Genomic DNA, 26,618 nt, shown 5'->3' on the forward strand with positions numbered 1-26,618 from the left:
ATTTTTCTAGGCATTGTCCTTAATTTTCTCTTTTATTGTATTTTTAGCGCTGGCCTTTTCCCTCTGCTTACAAATGCTGCAATGTCTGTGAAACCAGTATTACTTAGTTTGTATGAGATGTACTATCTACCTCTGGGCAAGACCTTAAAGCCAGGCCTACAAGGACTGCTCACTGGTATTCTGCCTGGCTTGGAAGAGGGCTCTGAATACTATGACAGGTAAGTGATTACAGAAAGAGCCCACTACCTTTTTTGTGTGTTATAATGGGTTTAAAGTCATACTTTAAACATACAGTGTTTAATTTGCATTGTCCCTTCTCTTTCTGTATGTGAATGATGGCACTGTAATTATTTTAATTAAAAAAGACATAGTACCTTTTCCTAATTAATATTCAGCTGTCACATGACCCAGATAATTTCCAGCCTATCTGCAGGAAAACATAAGCCGGAGAAGCCTCTAGTCCTCTGCTGCTGGTCACATGATTTAAAATAAAATAAAAAAGCCTTTGGAGTACAGAGTAAAAATATATAATTAATATCAAAACTGTTTCAAATTGTCATGCAAATATATAGTTGAAATCAAATATTTATTATTTTTTGGCAATAGCATGGTGTGGGGGAATTTCTGCCAGTCACAGGTTGTGTCATGCCCCTCCAGCCTGTGTCTTAGAATAAGAGGGAGGTGAAGCCTCCATTAATCTACATGTAATATCCCGCCCCCATTGTTTTTAGCTGGGAGGGCGTGGTCTGTCAATTACCACTGTATGGGCTGCTTAGATGTGATGGGGGGGGAGGCTCAGCATAGAAACTCACTGAAAACTGAGCATGTGCAGAGTTGCCACCACAGCAACAATATACCTAGCTGAATTGGGAACATGGACAGAAGTTGGAGATAGAGAGCAGCAGGATCAACCAGTTTTTTTTTTGCAGAATATAGAAAACGAATCTCATAGTGACTGAGTGAGTATGAACATCATGTAATGCAAAATTTATTGATAGTTTTTATGATGTGGTTTAGTGACACTTTAACTTTTTATAGGTAAAAATTCAGGTTTATCTGTAGTTGGATCCAGACATTTTTGTAGCTATGTTATACATTACTGGCATTTTAAACCTAATGGTGAAATCACGACTTTTATGTTTTTGGAACACCAGACTCTACTGGAGCAGCTGCCATATTGGTAAATGCAAACCTAGGGAGGTACTGCTTATGTCAGTCAGTAAAGTTGAGGAACTGTAGCGAGCTGGAAATGAGAATGTCCCTAGCAATTTAAATACATAAAATCAAGATAGGAGTAGATAAAGGAAAAGATTACTCTGCATACAAGCATATGTATGAGTATCTCTTTTGTTTATATATCTATGTATATATCATTTTTGTTTTTTTGGGTAACGTACACGATCCTTTTTCAGAACAAACACCCTCTTGGAGAAAGTGGCCTCAGCCGTGGAGCAGTCTGCTTTCTACAGTGCCCTGTGGGGCAGTCTCCTCACCAGCCCTGCTGTGCGCCTTCCTGGCATCACCTATGTCTTATCACACTTGAATCGGAAACTGTCAATGGAAGACCAGCTGTACATCATAGGAAGCGATATTGAATTAATGGTACTGTTGTATTAAAAAATTCTATTGCTTTTTTTTTTTTTTTTTTTTTAGTGGGAGATAGTGTTACTCTCCTGGTCAGTTGACAGTACTTGGGCCCAACATTTGTCTTTTAGACCCAAGCAGTCGCATGCTTCTCCATTCCCAGAAGTGTTGGGTAGGGTGGACAGCTGCTGAGAAAAAGGGAGTAGCAGGGGATCGCTGGTAAGCTAAGTATAATAGGGTCAGGACGAGGGGGGAGAGATGTTGTCACTTTATGCTGCATGGCCAAGGTGACAGTGCCTCATGTACCTCACTTAACACCCACATACTTTTGTTGTCTTGTGTTCGAAAAATGACTATAATAACAGATATGACAAAGACCCAAAGCATGCATACAAATCAACAAAGGAATGGCATCACCAGAAAAAGATTAAAGTTTTGGAATGGCCCAGACCTGAATCCGATTGAAAATCTGCGGGGTGATCTGAAGAGGGCTGTGCAGAGGAGGTGCCCTCACAATCTGATAGATTTGGAGTGTTTTTGCAAAGAGTGGGCAAATATTTCTGATAGACTCATACCCAAAAAGACTGAGTGCTGTAATAAAATCAAAGGGGGATTCAACAAATTATTAGTTTAAGGGTGTGCACACTTATGCAACCATATTATATTAGTTTTTTTATTTTTACTGAAATGATTTATCTTTGTCTATTTTTTTTTTTACATGACAGAAACCTGACATATTAACAGGGGTGTGTAGACTTTTTATATCCACTGTATGTTTGGTATATTTTGATAAAGTTTATTTGCTTGTATATAGCATGCCTAATGTCTGCAAATGGTTACATTGTAAAGGTTAGAAACTCAGTTTTTTTTTTTTTATTGCACTCTGTATTGCCATTGGGGGAGGTTTTTTTATGCATTCTTTATTTATAGAACGTTTTCACAATTACAATAAGCATAAAAACATAGAAATACACAAGATACATAGACCTAACCATCCACGTATAAATTCAGAAAGCGTACAACCAGGATACCACCATAAATCTAGTTTAAGAATATTCAACATAGGTACAACATAAACCCATCTTGGGCCAAAAGCATAGCCCGATAGACTCCAAAAAACTAGATAGTTCCTTAATCATTTGCCTGTCATAAAATCCAGTGCAATGTGGCAGGGTATACGGGATGGACAATAAAAGAAATGTAAGCCTAAAATAGAAGGAAAGGGACCGAGAAGAAGAAAAAAAAAAAGGTGGAGAGGGAGGAAAAAGGGACAAGGGGGAAAGGAGAGGGTGGGGGGAAGGAAGAGGGCAGGTGAGGCAGCACCACCAGCGAGAGGAGGAGCAACAGTACACCTATTGTCTAAAGAAATTATGCCGACAGACAAATGGGGTTCAAGAACATTTAGGGTCAATGATGTAAGGAAAGTGTAGCAGTACAGACAACAATAACAGCCTTTTTTTTAAAGTATGGGGAGGGTTAGGAAACTTTACATTTTTTATGTGTTCCTACTAGTCCTGTGTCATTTAAGGGGGTCAGTAAAACCTGGCTTTGGTTCTAAACTTTTTTTTTCCAAAATGAAAAAAAAAAACTTTGGTTGAAGGGACACTTTAATAACTGAAAGATTGAACAATGTATTGCAACGTGGAAACCCTACCATGACTACTGCATAATTATTTACACACCACTTTCTACCTGTGTGTGGCCTCCTTAAGGTTTCACATGATCAAACAAATATTTCAGTGCACAATTCTGTATAATATCTTTTTAGATAGATAGATAGATCTCTATCTATCTATCTATCTATCTATCTATCTATCTATCTATCTATCTATCTATCTATCTATCTATATCTTAGCTCCTACCTCAGTGAAAATAACCTTCTTGACCCTTTACAGTCTGGCTTTCGCTCAGAATATATAATATATAATATATAAATACTAACCACAACATACAAAGCCATTCACAACTGTGCCCCAAGCTACATCACCAATCTTGTCTCCAAATATCACGCAAATCGTCCTCTCCGCTCTTCTCAAGACCTCCTACTCTCAAGCTCTTTCGTCTCCTCCTCTCATGCTCATCTCCAGGATTTCTCCAGAGCCTCTCCCATCCTCTGGAACTCGCTACCTCCACCTGTCCAGCTATCCCCTACTCTTGCTACTTTCAGGCGATCCCTGAAAACTCATCTCTTCAGGAAAGCCTATCACGTCTCTAACTAACCTTTTACCACTTCCATCAGCTCATTCCCCACAGTTACAACCTTTTGTACCACCTGCCCCACCCTATTAGATTGTAAGCTCTTCTGAGCAGGGCCCTCTTAATCCTCCTGTATTTTATTGTATTATAACTGTATTGTCTCCCATTTATATTGTAAAGCGCTGCGTAAACTGTTGGCACTATATAAATCCTGTATAATAATAAAATATATATATATATATATATATATATATATATATATATATATATATATATATATATATATATATATATATATATATAAAAATTAAAATGTTGCCTTTGCTGTTTCAGGTGGAAGCCGTGAGTACATCTGTGCAGGACTCCAGTGTGCTGGTTCAGAGGAGCACTTTGGATCTCATCTTGTTTTGTTTCCCCTTCCATATGAGTCAGGTACTGGTGACAAAGGCAATTTTTTTTATCCATTGTCAATGTTTGATTCCAAATCACTCTCTTAAGAAATATTTGGTGAAATCCAAAGAACCACATAAATTAGCTGAGTTGATTTATGAACAACAGCAGAAGTGAAACTGCTTCCATTGTTCTAGTCATGGTTTTTGTTTTACATAGGAGCTAATATCTGATTAGTTGGACAGAAACTTCAGCTTTGCTTTGACTTTCATAAATAATGCCATATGGTATTGTGCATTCACATTGTAGTTTGGCATCCATATGAAAACCATATGCAGTTTATTTTTATTTTCTTGTAACTTCCTTTCAGGGGTTAACATGTTAAAGCTTCGATAAGGAGTCACTCAGTTCAATTCTGGAGCCATTTTAGGGATTCATGAATCAAATATATCAGCTGACAGAATTATATAACATTCCAGATGGTTAGGCACTCACTTTGGCTAGATGCCTTCTTTTATCTTACTGGTCCATGTGGGTCTCATGAATCAAGACGTGAAGGGGTGCCAAGCAAGATATTCTCTTGCATGATAACAAACTACAAATATTTTCATGGGGGATGGAAATGCATTCCTGACATTTTATCAATAAAACTAGAAAATAGGCTGAGAATCTGCCCATTTGGTAGGTAAATAGGCTCTATCTTCATTTGTCCAATATGCTTAAAGCAGCAGTAGAAACCTACCAGGGGCAAAGCATGTTGTGGGCCCTTTGTGAAGTGTTTCTTCTTTACGTTTCCCCAGAAAATGGAGCTTCTCATCCTATACAGTCTTATAGTGGTAACTACTGTATTTATTGGCGCACAACACTCACTTTTTCACCATGAAAATCGGGTGCAAATAGCGTGTGCGTGTTATACGCCAATACTTTAATTTTAGCTGCCTCGGAGGGAACAGGAAGGGGGGCGGGATGTGCGCCATCAGATTACATACAGTGAGAATCTCCTGTTTACTTGGCCTCTGTAATAGGAAGTCCCGTCTCCTGGGCCGCCATTGGACCACTGTTCTGTCTATCATAGGAGATTCTCACTGTATGTAATCTGTCGGCGCTTGTCCCGCCCTCCTCCCTGTCCCCTCTGGGCTGCAGATGGGCATCGATCCGGCGTCACTGATGGCAATGGTGAGGCTTCTGCATTGATGACAATGGTGAGGCTGCAGATGGCACTGACCCTTATTTTGCTTCAAAGTCCCTTATTTAACCACTTCACGCCCAACCCATAGCAGATGACGGCCGGGCGGTGGTTCAGTTCTCTTGACTGGGCGTCATATGACGTCCAGCAGGATAACATGCCACCGCGCGCCCGCGGGGGCGTGCATCGCGGCCATCGGTGGATCGGTGGATCGGTGGATCGGTTTGTCAGTCTGACACACCGCTACACCGATCTTAGTAAAGAGCCTCCAGCAGAGGCTCTTTACCACGTGATCAGCCATGTCCAATCACAGCTGATCACGATGTCAATAGGAAGAGCCGTTGATCGGCAGCTCTCCTGACAGGGGGGGTTTGCGCTGATTGTTTATCAGCGCAGCCCCCCTTAGATCACCACACTGGACCACCAGGGATCGCCACTAGGACCACCAGGGAAGGGGGCAACATGTGGATGGCCAGGTATGTACCCCATGGCCATCCACATGTGCCCAATCTGTGCCAATTAGTGCCCACAAATGGGCACTGATTGGCACCATTATATAGCACTGATGCCCAGCAATGCCACCCTTAGGGGCATCAGTGCCATCACTCAGTGCCACCCATCAGTGTCCATCGGTGCCACCTATCAGTGCCACCTATAAGTACCCATCAGTGCCACCCATAAGTAGCCATCAATGCCACCTTCAAATGCCCATCAGTGCCGCCTATGAGTGCCCATCAGTGCCGCCATATCAGTGCCCGTGAGTGCAGCCATATCAGTGCCCGTCATTGAAGAAGAAAATGTACTTATTTCCAAAAAATTTTAACAGAAACAAAGAAAAACTTGTTTTTTTTCAAAATTTTCAGTCTTTTTTTATTTGTTGTGCAAAAAATAAAAACCGCAGAGGTGATCAAATACCACCAAAAGAAAGCTCTATTTGTGGAAACAAAATTATAAAAAAATTGTTTGGGTACAGTGTTGTATGGCCGCGCAATTGTCATTCAAACTGCGACAGCGCTGAAAGCTGAAAATTGGCTTGGGCGGGAAGGTGTCTAAGTGCCCTGTATTGAAGTGGTTTTAAAAATTTAATTTTTTTTCTGAAACTTCCCTCTTAAAATGAATGTGCGTGTTATACGCCTGTGCGTGTTATACACCAATAAATACAGTAATTTCTGTTACTCACACTTAAAGTTTTCTTCTGTCATACAGTACACATCTATTATGACCATACGTGTTCTGTCGTTTGTGCCCTGGTAACACCAAGCTGTTTTAGCCCCTTTTGAGCTTCTCTCTGTGTTACGTCTAGAAAGCTCTGTTGTTATTATCCTGTTTGCTTCCAATTAGCATTTCTATCTTATAAATCTGTTGTGTTGGAAATATCTCTGATCTTATTACCGACCCTCTTCTGCCATATGTCACTTAGTAGACATTTTCCCTTATAAAACAAACTATACATGTTTCATTAAAGCCCATTGTTTTTTGTGGTGATTGTGTAAAGCACTCCAGCTAGGGCCGGATTTAAACCTTAGACCCCTTTCACACTGAGGTGGTTTTCAGGCGCTTTAACGCTAGAAATAGCCTCTGAAAACCACCTTCCATTCATTGCAGTGTGTCTTTTCACAGGGGTGGTGCGCTTGCGGGACATTATGAAAAGTCCTGCAAGCAGCATTTTTGGGGCTGGTTGGGAGCGCTATAAATAGTGCTTCCAAAACGCTTTGCCCTTTGCAATGAATGAGCAGCGCTTACGAAGCGCCTGAAAAGCGATTTGAACGCGCCGCAAAACGTGGCTTTTTACCTTGTTTTTAGGGTAAAAACCGCCCCGTAAAAGCGCCGCAAAAACGAGCGGCGCTTTAGCGCTAGCGGCCGGGCGCTGCAGTATGAAAGGGGCCTTAGGGTGGCCCAGGACACTTCAGGTTCTGGGGGCCCCTCATACACAGATTTGGTTTATATTCTCAATGACAGTCGCACATTTTAAAAATGCATGACACCATGTCATTCTGACGTCACAGACACATGCACAGTCATTGTGCTCTATGTGTGGTTCACTTGAGCTGCCAAAATTTGTTTTTAAAAACGATACAATATACCAGTTCGGAGTAAAGACTTTTACAGATGATAGCCAGCAAAATATTACTTCCCAAGACACACTCAATAACTTTTTATATTGTTTTTTTATTATTTTTGTATACAGGAGGGCCCCTTTTGTCAGAGGGGCCCAGGGCAGTTTTCCCTTTAGCCCCTCTATATCTGGCACTGACTCCAGCAGTATATTATCAGTCTTTTTTCATGTGCATAATTCTGATTGATTTCTAAAAATGTATTGGCTCTGTATAGTAAAGCCCTCGTACACACGATAAGAATATTAGACTAATGATCCTCCCCTTTTTTTTTGCATGCTAGTGTCATATTGAAAACCAGTAGGTTACTAAAGATACGAAAATTCTCGTATGACACAGAATACAACTTCGGAAGTGATATAATGGGGGTTATTTATGAAAGGCCAATCCACTTTGCACTGCAAGTGCACTTGAAAGTAAAGTCGCTGTAGATCCGAGGGGGACATGCAAGGAAAATAAAAAACAGCATTTTAGCTTGCACATGATTGGATGATAAAATCAGCAAAGCTTCCCCTCATTTCAGGTCTACCCCTTAGATTTAGAGCGACTGTACTTCCAAGTACACTTTCAGTGTACTTTCAAGTGCACTTGTAGTGCAAAGTGGATTTGCCTTTCGTAAATAACCCCCATTGTGTTGTATTGTAACGTATTCTTTCTTTTCCCGAGCATACGTGGTCTTGGTCACACTATTTTTTTTCCGGTACAAATACTACATTTATTACAAGAAAATCACTTGTTCTGTTATCCTGTGAGGAAAAAATGTTGTGCTTGTCTCTTCGGATATTTTCGAATGAACCGTCGTTATCGGCTCTCTAAAGTTGTATACTAATATACTAATATTATCGGATGATCACTCCAGAAACCGGTATTTTTTGTCTGATATTCTCATTGTGTGTATGAGGCCTAAGAGGTTCCTAGTGATGTAAAGCAAGTGCAAAGGTTAGATTCCACTGGTCCTGTTTATGAAAACTATAGTCGGTGTCCCATAGGGATTGATTTACTAAAACTGGAGAGTGCAAAATCTGTTGCAGCTGTGCACAGAAACTAATCAGCTTCCAGTTTTTTTGTTTTGTTTTTTGTCAAAGCTTAAAGTGGATGTAAACCCGAATATTTTTTTTTTTTTATATGTTATACTGTAGTGTATAAGATTTCCTATCATTTGAGCCCAGTCTTGCCACAAAGAGTTAATCCAGCTCTGAGCAATCCTCTTTTATTGTTCAGTGAGAAAAATCATGACAAACAGAGAAAAACTTTGTCAAATCCTCCCCCTTGCTGTGAGTGACAGGTGATTTACATATCTTGTGCACTAGCCTAAAACACAGGCATTATTTTTAAATTCCCTCCCCCACTCCTTTCTTCAGCAGCTCTGCAAGGATTGGCTGTTCCACACCTCACCATGATTTGGTATGCTGAAGTCATGTGGTTACTTTCCTGTCTTTTCACTGGATGTTAGAGATCATAGCAGAAGTTCAGTGTTAGAAATACACAGGAGAAAATGCATATTGACAAGGGGAGTATAGAGGTGGGCGGGGAGTCTACTGACATCATGACTCCACCCACCGAGCTCCAGACAACAGACCCACCCACAGAATATGCAGTTTTTTGGGTCTCATAACAGACAGAGGGGAGACATTTGACAGGTAAAGATACATGCAGGAGGCGTGTATATCCTTATAGATGACCACTATGGCTGTAGTTTAGAAAGGATGACATTGGGTTTACATCCACTTTAATAGAGCTAGCTGAAGTTAGAAGCTGATTGGCTACCATGCACAGCTGCACCAGATTTTGCACTCTCCAGTTTTAGTAAATTAACCCCATGGAAACCAGTTCCTTCTTTAAAGTATATGTAACCTTAACACAAAATCTCATAGAAGATTTAACATGTTATTGTAGTTTTAAAAGGTTGTTTATAAGTTCAAAAATATCTGGTGATCCGACCATGAAGATCCTTGTTCAGACACCTCTGTTCTAGGGTGTTAACACATGTCTCTGTCCCCTAGTTGTTCTCCTGCTTTTGTCACCCTTTCACATGCTCTTCCAATAGGAGTGAATGCACAACTACACTTTTGCACGGGCATGGTTCACTGTTATCCTTGTCAGGAAACCTATACTATAAAAAATGACATGCATCATTTTGCTGAAGTGAGTGTATGCAAACAGGTTAATAGTTACGGAGTGTTGCATGAGATCATCAGCACTGAGCTATATGCATGGATGAAAAAGGGTACTATTGGATATATGAGCTTGGGCATCCTCCAAACTCCTGTGTGTTTTTTATTTATTTTTTTATTGGTACAGGTTGAAGATGTATTCAAAGAATGCCCAAACTCGTCTCTACTGCTGGATACCACTCTCTTCTGTCTCATTTTCTCCATTCTCCGTTGTCCCTCCCTAGTCATCAGGACACATCATTCCCTGCCAACAACTAGCCTTCTTCTCCTATACTTCCATTTTCAATCATATTGTAACATCCCAAATTATAACTATTTTATAGACATTTTTATAACTGGGGCACAGAGAGAAGGGAAAACTATTTTTTTTCTCCCCTTTTACTTTTTTACTTTAATTTAATTCAGTCTCTGTCTTTTTTGTTTAATAAATGTACATTATTTTAAAACCATTCTTTGCTGCTAAATATTTTGATATGTCTGGGATTCAGATTTTTAAAGTAAATGTACATTTTAGGACAAGTGGGAAAACAACATTTTAGACTTAGTACTTATCAGTGATATAATAGCAAAATAGTGGCTGAAGAGTTATGACACTAACAATGGACTCATTTAAAATTTGGTGATAGTTTAGGAGTGTATTAGGTTAAAGGTATATTTACAGCTACACTGCTGTGAAAAAGTATTTGCCCCCTTCCTGTTTTTTTTTTTTTTTTTTTTAATCTTTTTGCATATTTGTCACACTTAACTGATTCAGATCATCAAAAAAAAAATGTAATATTACAGATAACCCGAGTAAATACAAATACTCCTAGGAAAGTTCACCACTGTTTTTTCTCCATTTGTGGATAATGGCTCTCACCGTGGTTCACTGGCGTCTCAAAGCCTTATGGCCCGTACACACGATCCGAATATCGTACGACTTTTTTCGCTTAATAGTCGCAAATAGGAATTGAAAAGGGTACTAAAGTCATGAAAATTCTCATATGACAGAAAAAAAAAATCAGAAGTGATGTTATGTGTTGTAATGTACTTGTATTGTATTTTCAGGAGACAACTGTACTGACTAAACGAAAATGGTACGATCTGGTATCGTACGAGGAAAATTTCTGTGCTTGTCCGGACGAATATTATTGGATGAATTGTCGTGATTGGCTCTCGAAAGCTCTATACCAATGATCCGATTATCGTATGACCGCGTTGAAAGCGGTATTTTTCGTCCGATTTTCGGATCGTTGTACGGGCCATTAGAAATGGCTTTGTAACCTTTCCAGACTGAGACATGTCAATGAATTTCTTATCTGTTCTTGAATTTCATTTGAAGGAGGCATGGTGTGTTGCTTTTTGAGATCTTTGAGCGCGCTTCACTTTGTCAGGCAGCTTCTATTTAAGTGATTTCTTGATTAAACAGGTCTGGGAGTAAACCTGCCTGGGTGTGGCAAGTGAAATTTAACTCCGCTTTCCAAAATATGTGGTTAATCACAGTTCATTCATGATTTAGAAGAAGGGGGGGAGTTGCAATTATTTTTTCAGCAAGCAGGTTTGGACAGCTTTTTCCCCTTAATAAACAAAATCATCATTTAAAAACTGCATTTTGTATTTACTCTGGTTATCTTTCTGTAGTATTAAAATTTGTTTGATGATCTGAATCATTTAGGTGTGACAAGTAAGCAAAAAATATGTAAAATCAGTCAGGGGGCAAATACTTTTTTTACAGCACTGTATGATCTTAAAATATTTCAGTGATTTGGGCTTTTTTTTTTTCTTTGGTTACCTAGGCAACCCGCCCCGATATGATTCGGATCCTGTCAGCAGCACTGCGTGTGGTCTTGCGCAGAGATATGTCATTAAATCGGCGGCTTTATGCATGGCTCCTGGGTAAGCTTGTTCAGTGCTGTGTTTTGCATAGTTTTTGGGGTAAAATCCCATTATATTTTGAAATGCCTTATAGCCAAATAACTGATTATTAAAATTAATATGCCATGTGTTTTTGTTTTTTGTGATATACTTTTTTGCATTGTGCCAGGAAGATGCTGTCTTTTCTTGGATCTCCTATTACAGAATTATTTTGTTAAAACGGATAAGATCCTTATTTCAGAATTTTGCAGATCAGGCTACTTGAGAGCTTATTGGTAGTGGACGGCCCAATCTGCAGTTGATTTGACAGTCTACAGTGACAGACAACTTTGACAAATGTGGATGGTGTAAGGAAGCATGCAAACTCCATATTGCGGGGGTATTATAGAAAAGGCTGTTTGAGAGCCAAATATGTGTTCTAATGTCGCCTCTGAATGATCATCCTTCCGAAATGGTATCAGTGCAGATTGTTACTAGATTGAAAAGCCAATGATGGTGCATGCTTTATTTCAGTATCAAATAGTGAAATGAAGCTTTCCCACTAGATAATCTTCATACATAGGTACATCAGGTGCCTGACCTATGAAAAGTTATTGAGCCAACATGAAAAGCAATTATGTACCTAGTTTGTTCAAAGCTCCAGCAAATTGTTTTCTCACCGCATTCAAATAGGAAGCAAAAAATTAACTTCTTGAACGTATCATAAGAGAAATATATTGGTTGCCGTTGCTGTCCTTTCTAGCTTCACAAATATCATGTTGATCCTTTGGTTTTAGTACCCAATAAAGTGAGAACTCTTAATGTGGATGCTTTAGTGACTCAGAAAACATTGAAGCCAAAATATTAGCATGACAGCCAGGTAGGTAGCTGGCATTTTCACAAGAAAATATACAATGGCAGCATTTATGTTTCTCTTATTTATTTGACCTTTTCTATAAACATAGCCCTATATTTGAGCATATTTGTGTATCATGGACTGCCTTCTGTTACTAAAACACATTCTATATATTGTATGCAGTCAAGTCTATGAATATTAGACACATTTTATTTTACAGTGTTCACTAAATTGCTAGGCACTGTAGGTGATACAGTAATTACAATATAAAGTGAAAATGACACAAAGGTTATGGGTGGATGTTTATCATTTCAGCTGCCAACCACCCTCTTATTTCTCTGAGGATATCTTTGAAGTTACCACCAACTCATTTATATGACAAAATTACACTGTGGCCAAGAAGCAGAAAACACAAAAAAACCTCAAATATACCCCAGGATAAAAAAAACCCAAATCTGAAAAGTAAAAAAATAATGATAAAAATAATAAAAAATGTTATTATAAATACCAATTTATATTGTTGCTGTCCCTTTAAAAAATTCCAAACTTCAAACAGTGTCTGAAAAGTTTAAATGTACAGACCATTCAAAATTCTATTTGTTTCATTGATATAGCTTTGATTAAGTACATTTATGTAATATTGTAATTTCTAGGTGTAGTGCCACCTATGGTTTGCGCCTCCTCATTTAGTTTAGCACACATTATGGTGCAACATGAAGAAATTCTATCCTTCTGTTTTAGTGTAAAATAAAATAAAATAAAAAGACCAAGATTTCTGAAACATAATGTGATGTACTTGAATTTAAACCAATAGAGTCAAACCGGACTCAGAGAAACCACAATACACAGAGAAATTGGAAGAAGACCTTGGACGCACCCTTGACAATGCAGACTGGTCTGGGATATGGTCAGCAACTAAATCATCCTCACCCAATATCCTAGCAGTTGGAACCAACGATAAAGTACTGACGCATTGGTACTTAGTGCCCTCTAGAATAGCCAAATTCTCGTCCCCTCCTATTCGGTCCTCTGCTTTCGTGGCTGTTCGAAACAAGGGACACACAAACATATATGGTGGACCTGCCCAATAGTCCAAATCACAGCACTTCTTAATCTAAAACCAGACTCCCTATCACGCACCCAATTTAAGCTTTTTATCCAGCTACTCACAGCAGCGAAACAAACAGTTGCTAAAGCGTGGAAGTCCCCTTCTTTAGTTGTAGCTGAAACCAAGCACAGAGTAAATCAAACCAAGATCCATGCCAAAATGGAGGCCATTAAAAGAGATCAGGTCCCTCGGTTCGACCGGATCTGGAAACCCTGGATCACACAATGATTACTGCTATATTTTGACCAGTCAGTCCTCCTGCCATGGTTACATAGTTACGTTGAAAAAAGACAAGTCAATCTAGTTCAACCACAAAAATAAATAAATATATATAATATCCTACAGTCCCATATACCCAATCCTTTAACCACAGTTGATCCAGAGGAAGTTGAAAAACCCCAGAAAAGCATGATCCAATTTGCTACAGCAGGAAAAAAAATTTGTCCCTGGTCCCCGAGAGGCAATCAAATTTTCCCTGGTTCAACTTTACCTATAAATGTTAGTACCCAGTTATATTTTGTACATTTAGGAAAGAATCCATGCCTTTCTTAAAGCAATCTTCTGAGCTGGCCAGAACCACCTCTGGAGGGAGTCTGTTCCACATTTTCACAGCTCTTACTGTGAAGAAACCTCTCTGTATTTGGAGCCGAAATCACTTTTCCTCTAGGCGTAAAGAGTACCCTCTTGTCCTCTGTGTTGACCGTAGAGTGAATAACTCAACACCAAGTTCACTATATGGACCCCTTACATATTTGTACATGTTGATCATATGCCCCCTTAATCTCCTCTTCTCAAGAGAGAATAAATTCAGTTCCTCTAATCTTTCCTCATAGCTTAATTCCTTCATGCCTCTTATCGGTTTGGTTGCCCTTCTCTGCACTTTCTCCAGTTCCCCGATATCCTTTTTGAGAACTGGTGCCCAAAACTGAACTGCATATTCCAGATGAGGTCTTGCTAATGATTTGTACAGGGGCAAAATTATATCTCTCTCTCTCAAGGGGCAAATACCTCTCTTAATACAAGAAAGGACTTTGCTTGCTTTGGAAACTGCAGCTTGGCATCACTAGCTGTTATTGAGCTTATGATCTACCAAAACACCCAGATCCTTCTCCACTCCTTCTCATCCCACCGCCCCCAACTAATCTATCGCTGACGACCGGACTATCCCCGTGCACTTCCCCTCTCTCTCTTCTCTCCACTCTAAATACGGGGCTTCCTTCCTAAGTTTACATCATAGACTACTTCCTCTCTGACTAAACCTCTCATAACCATTCTCAGACAATTTTGCCTCGTTTATACCTTTTTGATATTACTGCATGTATCCCTATTTTGTTGAATATCTTTGTGTTTTTGCAAGACCGTCTTGTCACTTGTTACTAAATAAGGATACCTGGCAATTCATATCATGATGAGCTCCACTTCCTGTCTTTCCAACATCCTTCTTGTTTCCTGTAATATGATTTAAAATCCAATAAATTTCTTTAACAAGGAGAATTTAAATCAATAGGCTGCCCTAAATGTGAAGTGCAAAGACATGCAAAAACCCACAGTTACTGTCGCAGCTGCATAGGTGTAAACTGAGCCTTAGGATGAGATAGCTATGTGCTATTTTTTTTTTTTTTTTTTTTACTGACTGACTTTTTATCACTGTACTGTTTCTCCTCACGTCTAGAGGTTTGTATGTGTAGAGATCCCTCAGTCTTTATCTGTGTACATATCTGCATATAGTATTTGAATCAGATACAGATATCACAATTATCATAGCTACTAGTATATTAATAATATATTGTATTTGAATCAGATGCAAATATCACAATTATTTTCATAGATAGTAGTATATAGTATTTGAATCAGATACAGATATCACAGTTTTTTTCATAGATACTACTATATTCTCCTGTTCTTTATCATTGCACTCTACCTCTCAGGCCTACTCTGCTGCTACTTACTACATACCATAGTCCTCAAAAATACTCTTATTCGTTTTCCCTCAAGTTGGCATCTACAGTGGGGACGGAAAGTATTCAGACCCCCTTAAATCTTTCACTTTTTGTTTATTTTGCAGCCATTTGCTAAAATCATTTAAGTTCTTTTTTTTTCCTCATTAATGTACACACAGCACCCCATATTGACAGAAAAACACAGAATTGTTGACATTTTTGCAGATTTATTAAAAAAAGAAAAACTGAAATATCACATGGTCCTAAATATTCAGATCCTTTGCTGTGACACACTCATATATTTAACTTGGGTGCTGTCCATTACTTCTGATCATCCTTGAGATGGTTCTACACCTTCAATTGAGTCCAGCTGTGTTTGATTATACTGATTGGACTTGATTAGGAAAGCCACACACCTGTCTATATAAGACCTTACAGCTCACCGTGCATGTCAGAACAAATGAGAATCATGAGGTCAAAGGAACTGCCTGAAGAGCTCAGAGACAGAATTGTTGCAAGGCACAGATCTGGCCAAGGTTACAAAAAATTTCTGCTGCACTTAAGGTTCCTAAGAGCATAGTGGCCTCCATAATCCTTAAATGGAAGACGTTTGAGACGACTAGAACCCTTCCTAGAGCTGGCCATCCGGCCAAACTGAGCTATCGGGGGAGAAGAGCCTTGGTGAGAGAGGTAAAGAAGAACCCAAAGATCACTGTGGCTGAGCTCCACAGATGCAGTCGGGAAATGGGAGAGAGTTGTAGAAAGTCAACCATTACTGCAGCCCTCCACAAGTCGGGGCTTTATGGCAGAGTGGCCCGACAGGAGCCTCTCCTCAGTGCAAGACACATGAAAGCCTGCATGGAGTTTGCTAAAAAACACCTAAAGGACTCCAAGATGGTGAGAAATAAGATTCTCTGGTCTGATGAGACCAAGATAGAACTTTTTGGCCTGAATTCTAAGCTGTATGTGTGGAGAAAACCAGGCACTGCTCATCACCTGTCCAATACAGTCCCAACAGTGAAGCATGGTGGTGGCAGCATCATGCTGTGGGGGTGTTTTTCAGCTGCAGGGACAGGACGACTGGTCGCAATCGAGGGAAAGATGAATGCGGCCAAGTACAGGGATATCCTGTACGAAAACCTTCTCCAGAGTGCTCAGGACCTCAGACTGGGCCGAAGGTTTACCAACCAATAAGACAATGACCCTAAGCACACAGCTAAATTAATGAAGGAGTGGCTTGACAATAACTCCGTGACTGTTTTTGAATGGCCCAGCCAGAGCCCTGACTTAAACCCAATTAAGCATCTCTGGAGAGACCTAAAATGGCTGTCCACCAACGTTTACCATCCAATCTGACAGAACTGGAGAGGATCTGCAAGGAGGAATGGCAGAGGATCCCCAAATCCAGGTGTGAAAAACTTGTTGCATCTTTCCCAAAAAGACTCATGATTGTATTAGATCAAAAGGGTGCTTCTACTAAATACTGAGCAAAGGGTCTGAATACTTAGGACCATGTGATATTTCAGTTTTTCTTTTTTAATAAATCTGCAAAATGTCAACAATTCTGTGTTTTTCTGTCAATATGGGGTGCTGTGTGTACATTAATGAGGAAAAAAAAATGAACTTAAATGATTTTAGCAAATGGCTGCAATATAACAAAGAGCAAAACTTTAAAGGGGGCCTGAATACTTTCCGTCCCCACTGTACATCTCAAGTAATGATTCCCACAACCAGTTTAACCTGACATGTTTAACCACTTTTGTAGTTTCTTCAGGACAAAATGCTCACTTGGTGCTCAAAGTGCAAAATAAATAAAGTGACCATTCCTATTATTGTGTTTTTGCATTTAAAGAGTACACATTAGTATGAACTGGCAAGTGGCATCTCATCCTTAATGGAAATATGGGAAGGTGCAATGTAAATGAAAGAAAACACAGACACATAAAATGTTTAAAGTTAAAGTATTTTATTGATAATTTGATAAGGTTTTCATTTATATCTTCTAATGGGGCTCACATGCAAAATGTATATCACATTTATTACACCAACTATTAAATATTGCTGGGTCCTACTTCATTATTTTAAGTCTCTAACCTTCTCTAATGTACAATGGATATAAAAAGTCTACACACCCCTGTTAAAATGTAAGGTTTCTGTGTTGTAAAAAAATGAGACAAAGATAAATAATTTCAGAACTTTTCCGCCTTTTTAATGTGACCTATAAACTGTACAGCTCAGTTGAAGCACAGTGATTTTTTTTTTTTTTTTTGGGGGGTGGGGGGGATGGGGGAAAAGTAAAAATAAAACTCAGTCAGTACATACCTGCCATAATTTTAAAGTGCCTCTGATTAACCCCAAATTTATTTGGGGTTAATCAGAGGCACTTCAGAATGATGGCAGGTATGTACTGACTGAGTTTTTCATTTTTACTTTTCCCCCATCCCATTCATATGTCTTGGCTATGGGGTAGAGTGGCAATACGGAAGCCTTTTCTTATGAAGAAAAACATTCAAGCCCAGCTAAATTTTGCAAAAACACATCTGAATCTCCCTAAAGCATGTGGGAAAATGTGTTCTGGTCTGATAAAACCAAGGTTGAACTTTTTTGCCATAATTCCAAAGGATATGTTTGGTGCAAAAACAACACTGCACATCACCAAAAGAACATCATACCCACAGTGAAGCATGGTGGTGGCAGCATCATGCGTTGGGGCTGTTTTTCTTCAGCTGGAACAGGGGCCTTAGTCAAGGTAAAGGGAATTATGAACTGTTCCAAATACCAGTCAATATTGGCACAAAACCTTTACGCTTCTGCTAGAAAGCTGAACATGAAGAGGAACTTCATTTTTCAGCATGACAAAGACCCAAAGCATACATCCAAATCAACAAAGATATGGCTTCACTGGATGAAGATTAAAGCCAGAGCCCAGACCTGAATCCGATTTGAAAAACTGTGGAGTGATCTGAAGAGGGCTGTACACAGGAGATGCCCTCGGAATCTGACAGATTTGGAGTATTTTTGCAAAGAAGAGTGGGCAAATATTGCCAAGTCAAGATGTGCCATGCTGATAGACTCATATCCAAAAAGACTGAGTGCTGTAATAAAATCAAAAGGTGCTTCAACAAAGTATTAGTTTAAGGGTGTGCACACCTATGCAACCATATTACGTTATTTTTTTAGTTTTACTTCCCTCCACCTAAAAGATTTCAGTTTGTTGTTCAATTGAGTTGTACAGTTTATAGGTCACATTAAATGTGGAAAAAAATCTGAAATGATTTATCTTTGTCTCATTTTTTACATCACAGAAACCTGACATTTTAACAGGGATGTGTAGACTTTTTATATGCACTGTATTTTAAAATTAGAAGTGATCTATTGTACATACTTGTTCTGTGTCAAGGCCTCAGACAGTATTAACGTCATTTAATCAGCATGGCAGCCAAGCAGTTAGTATTTTCGGTTTCCAGTATTCTGTTAAATAAGGAATAGAGGTGCGCTTGTGGGTCCTCCAAAAAAAAAAAAAAACTCCAACCCTGAATGTGCTCTTTTTTCTTTCTTTTTTTTTTGTACTTTAATGAACTGCGGCCATGTCATTCCTGCCCCTCAGCTAAACAAAGAGGCAATCTGTTGGGCAGGAATGATTGGAGTTAAAAAAAAAAAAGAGAGCACGTTTGATGTTCGATTGGAGTTTGACAGATGCCCAAGCACATCTCTAGTAAGGAAGAGAGGAAACTGCAAAGACCCATAAAAATCAAGCAGCATTCATTCATTATTCTGACTTCTCTGATACTGGGAACAAGGATTGGCTGCTATGGTACTTTACTTTGCATGTCCTCATTGCTCTGCTCTATTTTTAAAAACATCAGTGAATATTCAAGCAGCATTTGATGAAATGGAACTTTAATATTACTTATGATCGTGTTTATGGGAAGTCTGTAGTGCGGCAACTATTTGGACAGATGGGTTTAAAAAAACAAAATTTCCCATTAAATCCTGTTACCACCATTAGCTTTAGGTGTACAGTATGGAGTTGGTAAGCCATTCCCTTAATTCCAATGTCATTTTCTCTTTGCTGTCATTATGGGAAATACAACTTTGGTGAGTTGTCAGAGATTGTCTGTATTTATTCCTATCATTAGATTGGTTGAGCACTTTTTGATTTTATCTTGTGTACTTTTTAATCTAAGGTTTTGACAACAATGGCACCATTATAGGACCAAGGAGTACAAGGCAAAGCAACCCTGAGGAACATGCCTGCTACTATTTTAATACCTTCTCCAAGGAACTTTTAGTACAGGTGTGTATTTGAAAACTATATATCTGTTGAAAAATAGTTGTGAGGTGGGGGGGGGTGCATTCAGTAATTAGTTTGTGTTTGAAATTATGGCTTTATTTGTAAAATCCTTCTTTCTGTGGAGCTTTCATTACGTTTTAAATTTCACTAGAAGTAATGGGGTACATCTTTACTTTTCCAATTAATAGTAGTAGCAGTTGTCATAATTGATCACCTCTATTGTTTACCTCACGAGATTGAAAATGCCCGTTTTCAAAACGCATTGCTTTTTTGTCTGACCTCATACAATACTGGGCTTCAGAATCGCACTGAGAATTTACAAAACTACAAAGACATGCGCTCACATATGAAAACCAGTTAGTTTGCAATGCCCCCTCCAGGCTCCGTATGTGCAGGTTTTATTCAGTAAACATCCAGTTATGTAAGAATCGTGAGACTTCAGCAAATACCTCTGTGCTGATGATAAGCAGTGCTGCTTTTACAGTATTTGCAGTGTGCTTCTATAAAAGCCATTATATTAAGATCTCTTTCATATGCATACAGAAAATACCCAAAAATATTACAGTTTGCCATTAGGGAGAATCACATGAAAGACATACCATTCACTGTTAAAGTGACACAGAACAATATCCTTCTTCTCAAAATAATAATCTTTGCACATCTACTACTTAATTGTCCTGTAATCCATTTTTCAGTTGTTTCTGCCTCCTTATAATGTCTTCTATGAGCTCCTATTCCACTCCCCGCCCCCCCCCTCCACCACCACCACCACTCCTGTTTGTTTTGAAAAAGAACAGTACATTTGTTGCGGTCAGTGGAAATCTTCCAATGGCGATATCTTTTGCATGACACCTGTCTAAGAGGAACTTCCTTACAGATATCCTCTCACTTCCTTTTTATGTTTACAGGACAGGAAGTAAAGAGAAATCTGAGAAATTTCCCCAACTCTATCCAATATAAAAAAAATAAAATTTTGGCTGTACAGCCATGGCCAAAAGTTTTGAGAATGACACAAATATTCATTTTCACAAAGTCTGCTGCCTCAGATTTTATGATGGCAATTTGCATATACTCCAAAATGTTACGAAGAGTTATCAGATGAATTGCAATTAATTGCAAAGTCCCTCTTTGCCATGAAAATGAACTTAATCCCATAAAAACATTTCCACCGCATTTGTGAAGAAGGCTTCAGAGCGCCCAAGAAAGTCCAGCAAGTGCCGGGACCGTCTCCTACAGTTGATTCAGCTGCCGGACCAGGGCACCATCAGTGCAGAGCTTGTTCAGGAATGGCAGAAGGCAGGTGTGAGTGCATCTACATGCACAGTGAGGAGAAGACTTTTGGAGGATGGCTTGGTGTCAAGAAGGGGGCAGCAAAGAAGCCTATTCGCTCCAGGAAAAACAACAGGGACAGACTGATATTCTGCAAAAGGTACGGGGTTTGGACTGCTGAGGACTGGGGTTAGGGCATTTTCTCTGATAAATCCCTTTGCAATTGTTTGGGGTATCTGGAAAAAACCTTATCCGGAGAAGAAAAGGTGAACGCTACTATCAGTCCTGAGTCATGCCAACACTAAAGCATCCTGACCATTCATGTGTGGAGTTGCCTCTCAGCCAAGGGAGTGGGCTCACTCACAGTGAATAAAGAATGGTAGAAAAACATCCTCCGAGAGCAACTTCTCCTAACCGTCCAAAAACAGTTTGGTGACAAACAATGTCTTTTCCAGCATAATGGAGCACATTGCCATAAGGCAAAAGTGATAACTAAGTGGCTTGGGGAACAAAACATCAAAATTTTGGGTTTATGGCCAGGAAACTCCCCAGACCCTAATTCTATTGAGAACTTGTGGTCAATCCTCAAGAGGCGGGTCAACAAAAAAATCCCCCACAAATTCTGACAAACTACAAGCATTGATTATGCAAGAATGGTCTGCCATCAGTGAGGGTGTGGCCCAGAAGTTGATTGACAGCAGGCCAGGGCAAATTGCAGAGGTTTCGAAAAAGAAGGGTCAACACTGTAAATATTGACGTAAACCTAATGTAATTGTCACTAAAAACATTTGACACTTTTGAAATGCTTGTAATTGTACTTCAGTATACCATATACCAGTATACATCTGACGAAGATCTAAAAACACTGCAGCAGCAGACTTGAAAATTAATATTTGTGTCTTCTCAAAACTTTTGGCCACGGCTATAGATATACTTTAATCCAGAACCTACTGAAAATGGGAAACACTTGCCAGAAAAAAACATTTTATTACAGTGACTTCTTACAGTAAATAAGAAGTCATTCTAAATGTATGTAAATACCTTGAAAGCCGTTACAAATATAAATAGTCTGACATTTATGCATGTTTTATTTTTTAATCGAATTGTGGTTCTTTAAAAGAGACAAACAAGCTTTGGCTGTACTTCTCCTGTGGATCATAGGAGTGCAGTTTGTTTGACACTCCTGTGAACCATTTTCAGCAGACAGAGGGCTGATGTCGCAGAGCTGGTCCAGGCTGAAGAAAGATCGGGCCATATGGTCAGGGTCCGCCCAGAACCCTGGATCGGCACCTGGCTCAGCCTCTTAGCGAGCTGCTGAAAGCCTGAGCCAGCCGCTCCCACTCCCTGACAGTCACCAGCTTTCTTCTCATGGAGCTCTGAGAACCGTGCGATCGGTGGTGTTTGAGTCTTAGAGCCAGTGGGGGACAGATGCAGCATCGGACTGATGCTACATCCACCTAGGTAAGTATGATTCTTTAAAAAAAAAAAGCTGAAGTTTAAAAAAGATAAAGAAAAACACATTTGCAGCTATTTATTTATTGATACACCCTTATAGCAGGCTAAACAGCACAGCATCTGTCCCCTCTCTAAGCTGTAAAAAAAAAAACTGGTTGATCGTGCTGGTTCCTGTGTCCCCCTTAGTGTGCAAAACGGGGAATCATGGCTGCTGATGCATGATTGCTGTGGTTAGGTCGTATGCCTCCGTCATCTCGCTGCTCTCCTTTCTCCCTCCCTGTCTGTCAGCTCCTGCGTGTGTGAGACACCCCTCCCATCCCCTCCTTCCACTATTAGTAGCTGGCAGTAAAGGTAAATACACATTACTGCCATCCTACACCGTGTAATGCTGCGTACACACGGTCGGACTTTTCGGCTACAAAAGTCCGACAGACTTTCGACGGACTTTTGGCGGACTTGCGGCGGACTTTATAACGAACGGACTTAACTACATATGATCACACAAAAGTCCGACGGATTTGTACGTGATGACGTACACCGGACTAAAATAAGGAAGTTGATAGCCAATAGCTGCCCTAGCGTCGGTTTTTGTCCGTCGGACTAGCATACAGACGAGCGGTTTTCTGGGTCCAGCGGAGTTACGACGTAAAGATTTGAAGCAAGTTCCAAATCTAAAGTCTGTCAGATTTGCGACTGGAAAAGTCCGCTAAAGGTCCGGTGGAGCCCACAGTTGATCGGATTGTCCACCGGATTTGGTCCGTCGGAGTCCGTCGGACCAGTCCGGTCAAAGTCCGACCGTGTGTAACCGGCATAAATGTTTGTATAAAATGATGCCTCTAAATACCTTATCTCAGATCTTTTCTGGCCGAGCATGTGACCTCCTGCTGCTTTTTTCCTCAGATCTAAGGGCTACGCTGGGAGGGGCTGAGTGGACGGCACAGTGGTCACGTTACCTCCCAGGCTGACTTTAGAGGGGGATCTCGGGCCCTCCCGCTGAAGCCCTTATATCGGAGGAGGAGAGCGGCTGGAGGTTACGTGACCGGCCAGAAAAGATCTGAGATGAGGTATTTAGAGGCATCGTTTTATACAAACATTTACATTGTGTAGGATGGCTTGATAGAACAGTCATATTTTTTTACTTTACAACCACTTAAAGTACTTGAATGTGACTTGGTATCAGCCTCTTGCAGTCCCTGTACAGCAGAGCTCAGATTGCTAGAGAGAGAAGTAGCACAAGAAGCCATTCATTTGTTCTGTAGCATAAGAAGCATGCTAATAGGAGAGAGCACAGTGATAAAGAGGAGCTCTTCATCCTGCTGCTCCTCCATTCGCTATCCATTCACATGCTTGCGGTGTAAGGAAGACATGTTCATGTAGCGAATCCAAAAAGTGTACAAGTATACAGTACATAAGGCGCTCATAGGAGAAGTGCAGAGTCCCTTTTTCCAACCCTCATCTGTATCTACAGACCATCATAAGGGTAGAGGAAGGGATGAGGCAACTGGATGGATGGAAAGCTGAGCAGGAGAAAGGACCGAGACTGGAACCTGTGCAGCTCCCGCAGAGAATCTGGGTAGGATCACCTCAATGCAGAGGAAAACTAACAGCAGGGCACTGAGGTCAGTATAAGATAATAAATCACTTTATTAAAATTGAAGTTAGCATGAAAAAGGAACACCTGAGACCAAGCAGCTGTAATCAGTGTGAGGCTGTAGGCATCATTGAGCAAACCAAGACCAAGGATGACAGGGCACCAGCCAGCTCAAGGTATGGATATTAGCGGCAGCTGAGGGTGCACAAGGATGACGGCTGTAAAAATGTCTGGTGGATGTCATGAGATGGGGGTGTGCTTAAGGTGTTTCCAGGGACTTCGCCCACTTTTTCAAATACCTCTGGAAGCAATTGAAAAAGAGGGAGAAGTCCCTGGAGAATTGCGTCAATCATAATATGTGCATCTTATTTAGGGGTCACTTTAGAAAAGAGTTATGACTGCAAGCAGGCACCTCTGGTTACAGCCTAATAAGTATTCTGCTAGGACTGTTGAACTTTATATTTTCCTCCTATAAAATGTAACGGATATTAGCCATATAAATGCGAACACAATATTTTTATTTTCATTCCAGGCTATGGTGGGAATTTTACAAGGAAAAGAAATGAGCAGAGAAAACTCACTAATGCAAGATTTAAAACCATTCCGGATCCTAATTAGTCTATTGGATAAACCTGAACTTGGTATTTTCCTTCTGTTTTATACTACCACATACTATAGCAGTTCTAAGCTGATAGTGCCAGACTAGGAGGGCCCGTACAGTATTTGGAGTGTGTGCTAGGAATATTTAGCAACTATGGCCCTTGATATTCTATAAACGGCATCTAATATTAAACGGCTAAAATGGTAGAAATGTTTTGACAGTGGTCATGGATGTCTTTGTTTAGGTAATTATATCATTCCTATTGTTCACATGGTAGTCTTTTGGATTTGGCCATAGGCATGCAGAATCGAATCAGCAAAATATTTGGCAGAAACATGTTTAAGTTTTTTATTTCCTTGATGCACTTATTCCAGCAGTTAGTATGTGTTTTTCTTTTTTTTGTTTTCTTGAGTGAGTGTAGATAAGGTTTATTGGGCTATTTAAAATGTGTATGGTAAATATTGTTTTAATTCATATGCAGGTAGATAATGACCTTTGTATAACTGTAGCTGTCTCCTCCTTTTTGATCATTGTTGCAGATTTAGATATATTAAGCGCTGTATATGTTCATGACAAGTTGATTGTTTATGTAAAGTTGTGTACATACTTTTTCAGGTCCTGCAATTCTGGAAGATGTTTTAATAGAAGTATTCAGAACATTGTATACCCAGTGTAAAGCAGAATTAGATCTTCAAACACAAGCACCTTTTAGTAAGGACCCTGCACAGCTAAGTAGGTAGGTTCCATTATTCTTTCTTTTAAATTGGCTTCCTAATTGATTTTGCAGAAAACGTATCTCTACATGGTAGCAGCTGGCATTTACAGGGTTCATATTTGAGCATAGTGGGAATTCTCATTCCCTCTCATGTTTTTTTGTGTGTTTTTTAAATGTTTTTGCTTGTCACGCATAGCGCAGCCCATTCACATGAATGGGTTGCCCTACACGTGATGAAACACCCCATGTGGAGTGCAACTTTTTTTGTTTTTGTTTTTTACAGCTCATTTTGTTGTGTTTGCAGCGTGACAAAACATTTGTCTGCTAGGCACACTTAGGCAAACGCTGCTACTGCTGCTGCTGAACGTGCGTCTACGCTGTGGGGGTTTTTTTCTGCCACTAAACTCCTCCAAAAGCCTATGTGTGCATAGACACATAGGCCAACATGCAGAGGTGTTTGGAGGCAGGGAAAAAAATGTCAGACACCACTAGGAGCAGCTGAAAAATTGTCCAGTGTGAATGAGGCCTTAATGTTGTCATGGTATTATAAATAATGTGGTCTTAAACTCAAAAAAAAAAGTTGCTATATTAAAGGGATTACTTAGAAGTGTTAATTGTGCTTAAGCAGTACCCTGATAAAATACCCTTTGTCCTAAATGTTCTTCTAAAAAATAGCAATTCACTTTCCTGGTACATGAGAATTTTTAGATATTCCTGTGCCTACAGCCCTATAGCTGTATATCTGCATTGTGAGATCTAAGGCACTGTTTCCTCCCAATGCTAGTTTCACAAGATTCGGCCTGAGATTTGGTGATGTCACTACTGTTCTCCTTGCTCAAGGCTTTGACATGAGAAAGAAAAGCCATGTCTCTACCAAGGTGTCTGCTTCCACCAAGTGTAGAACAAGGTGTGGCAAGTCTGGAATGGTGAAAAGATCTGCTATAGGGAGACCACAAGAAATACTGGTGACTGGTTATTTGTCCTTTGCCCGTTTTTGGGCACAGCTTCCTGAGTTCCTCTTTAATTCTCTAAATATGTTTGAACACCAGGTATGCCATACCTAAAAGGAGTAGGAGCATGTGATATGCCACAAATTGTTTTATCCACCACAAGGGCTGCTGTTAAGTCACAGGGCCCCCGTACAGCATACCTGACAGCCCTAAAAGGTGGACAAAACAAATTTCTTTATCGTACATCATGGGACACAGAGCCATAGTATTAACTATATGGGTTATAGCCACCTTCGGGTGCTGGACACCGGCATACCCAATACAGTTCTTATAGAACCGCTCCTCCTACCAGGAGTACCTCA

The 26,618-nt window shown here is 39.9% G+C and overlaps 1 protein-coding gene across 3 annotated transcripts in view; it reads left to right on the top strand.

Annotated features, from left to right (window-relative positions):
- Nucleotides 1–26,618, top strand: part of DOP1A (DOP1 leucine zipper like protein A) — a 151,957-nt gene that overhangs the window by 45,951 nt on the left and 79,388 nt on the right. For 2 of the 3 annotated variants that reach the window (XM_073626865.1, XM_073626867.1), the window contains exons 4-10: nucleotides 48–218; nucleotides 1,413–1,602; nucleotides 4,114–4,212; nucleotides 11,420–11,519; nucleotides 19,569–19,678; nucleotides 24,523–24,631; nucleotides 25,207–25,327. In XM_073626865.1, coding sequence (XP_073482966.1) covers nucleotides 48–218; nucleotides 1,413–1,602; nucleotides 4,114–4,212; nucleotides 11,420–11,519; nucleotides 19,569–19,678; nucleotides 24,523–24,631; nucleotides 25,207–25,327 — 900 coding nt within the window. The remainder of the gene's footprint in view (nucleotides 1–47; nucleotides 219–1,412; nucleotides 1,603–4,113; nucleotides 4,213–11,419; nucleotides 11,520–19,568; nucleotides 19,679–24,522; nucleotides 24,632–25,206; nucleotides 25,328–26,618) is intronic. The other variant, XM_073626866.1, reaches the window with a different exon arrangement.

Source organism: Aquarana catesbeiana, linkage group LG04 (genome assembly GCF_042186555.1).
Source record: "Aquarana catesbeiana isolate 2022-GZ linkage group LG04, ASM4218655v1, whole genome shotgun sequence".
Classification (NCBI taxonomy): Eukaryota; Metazoa; Chordata; class Amphibia; order Anura; family Ranidae; genus Aquarana; species Aquarana catesbeiana.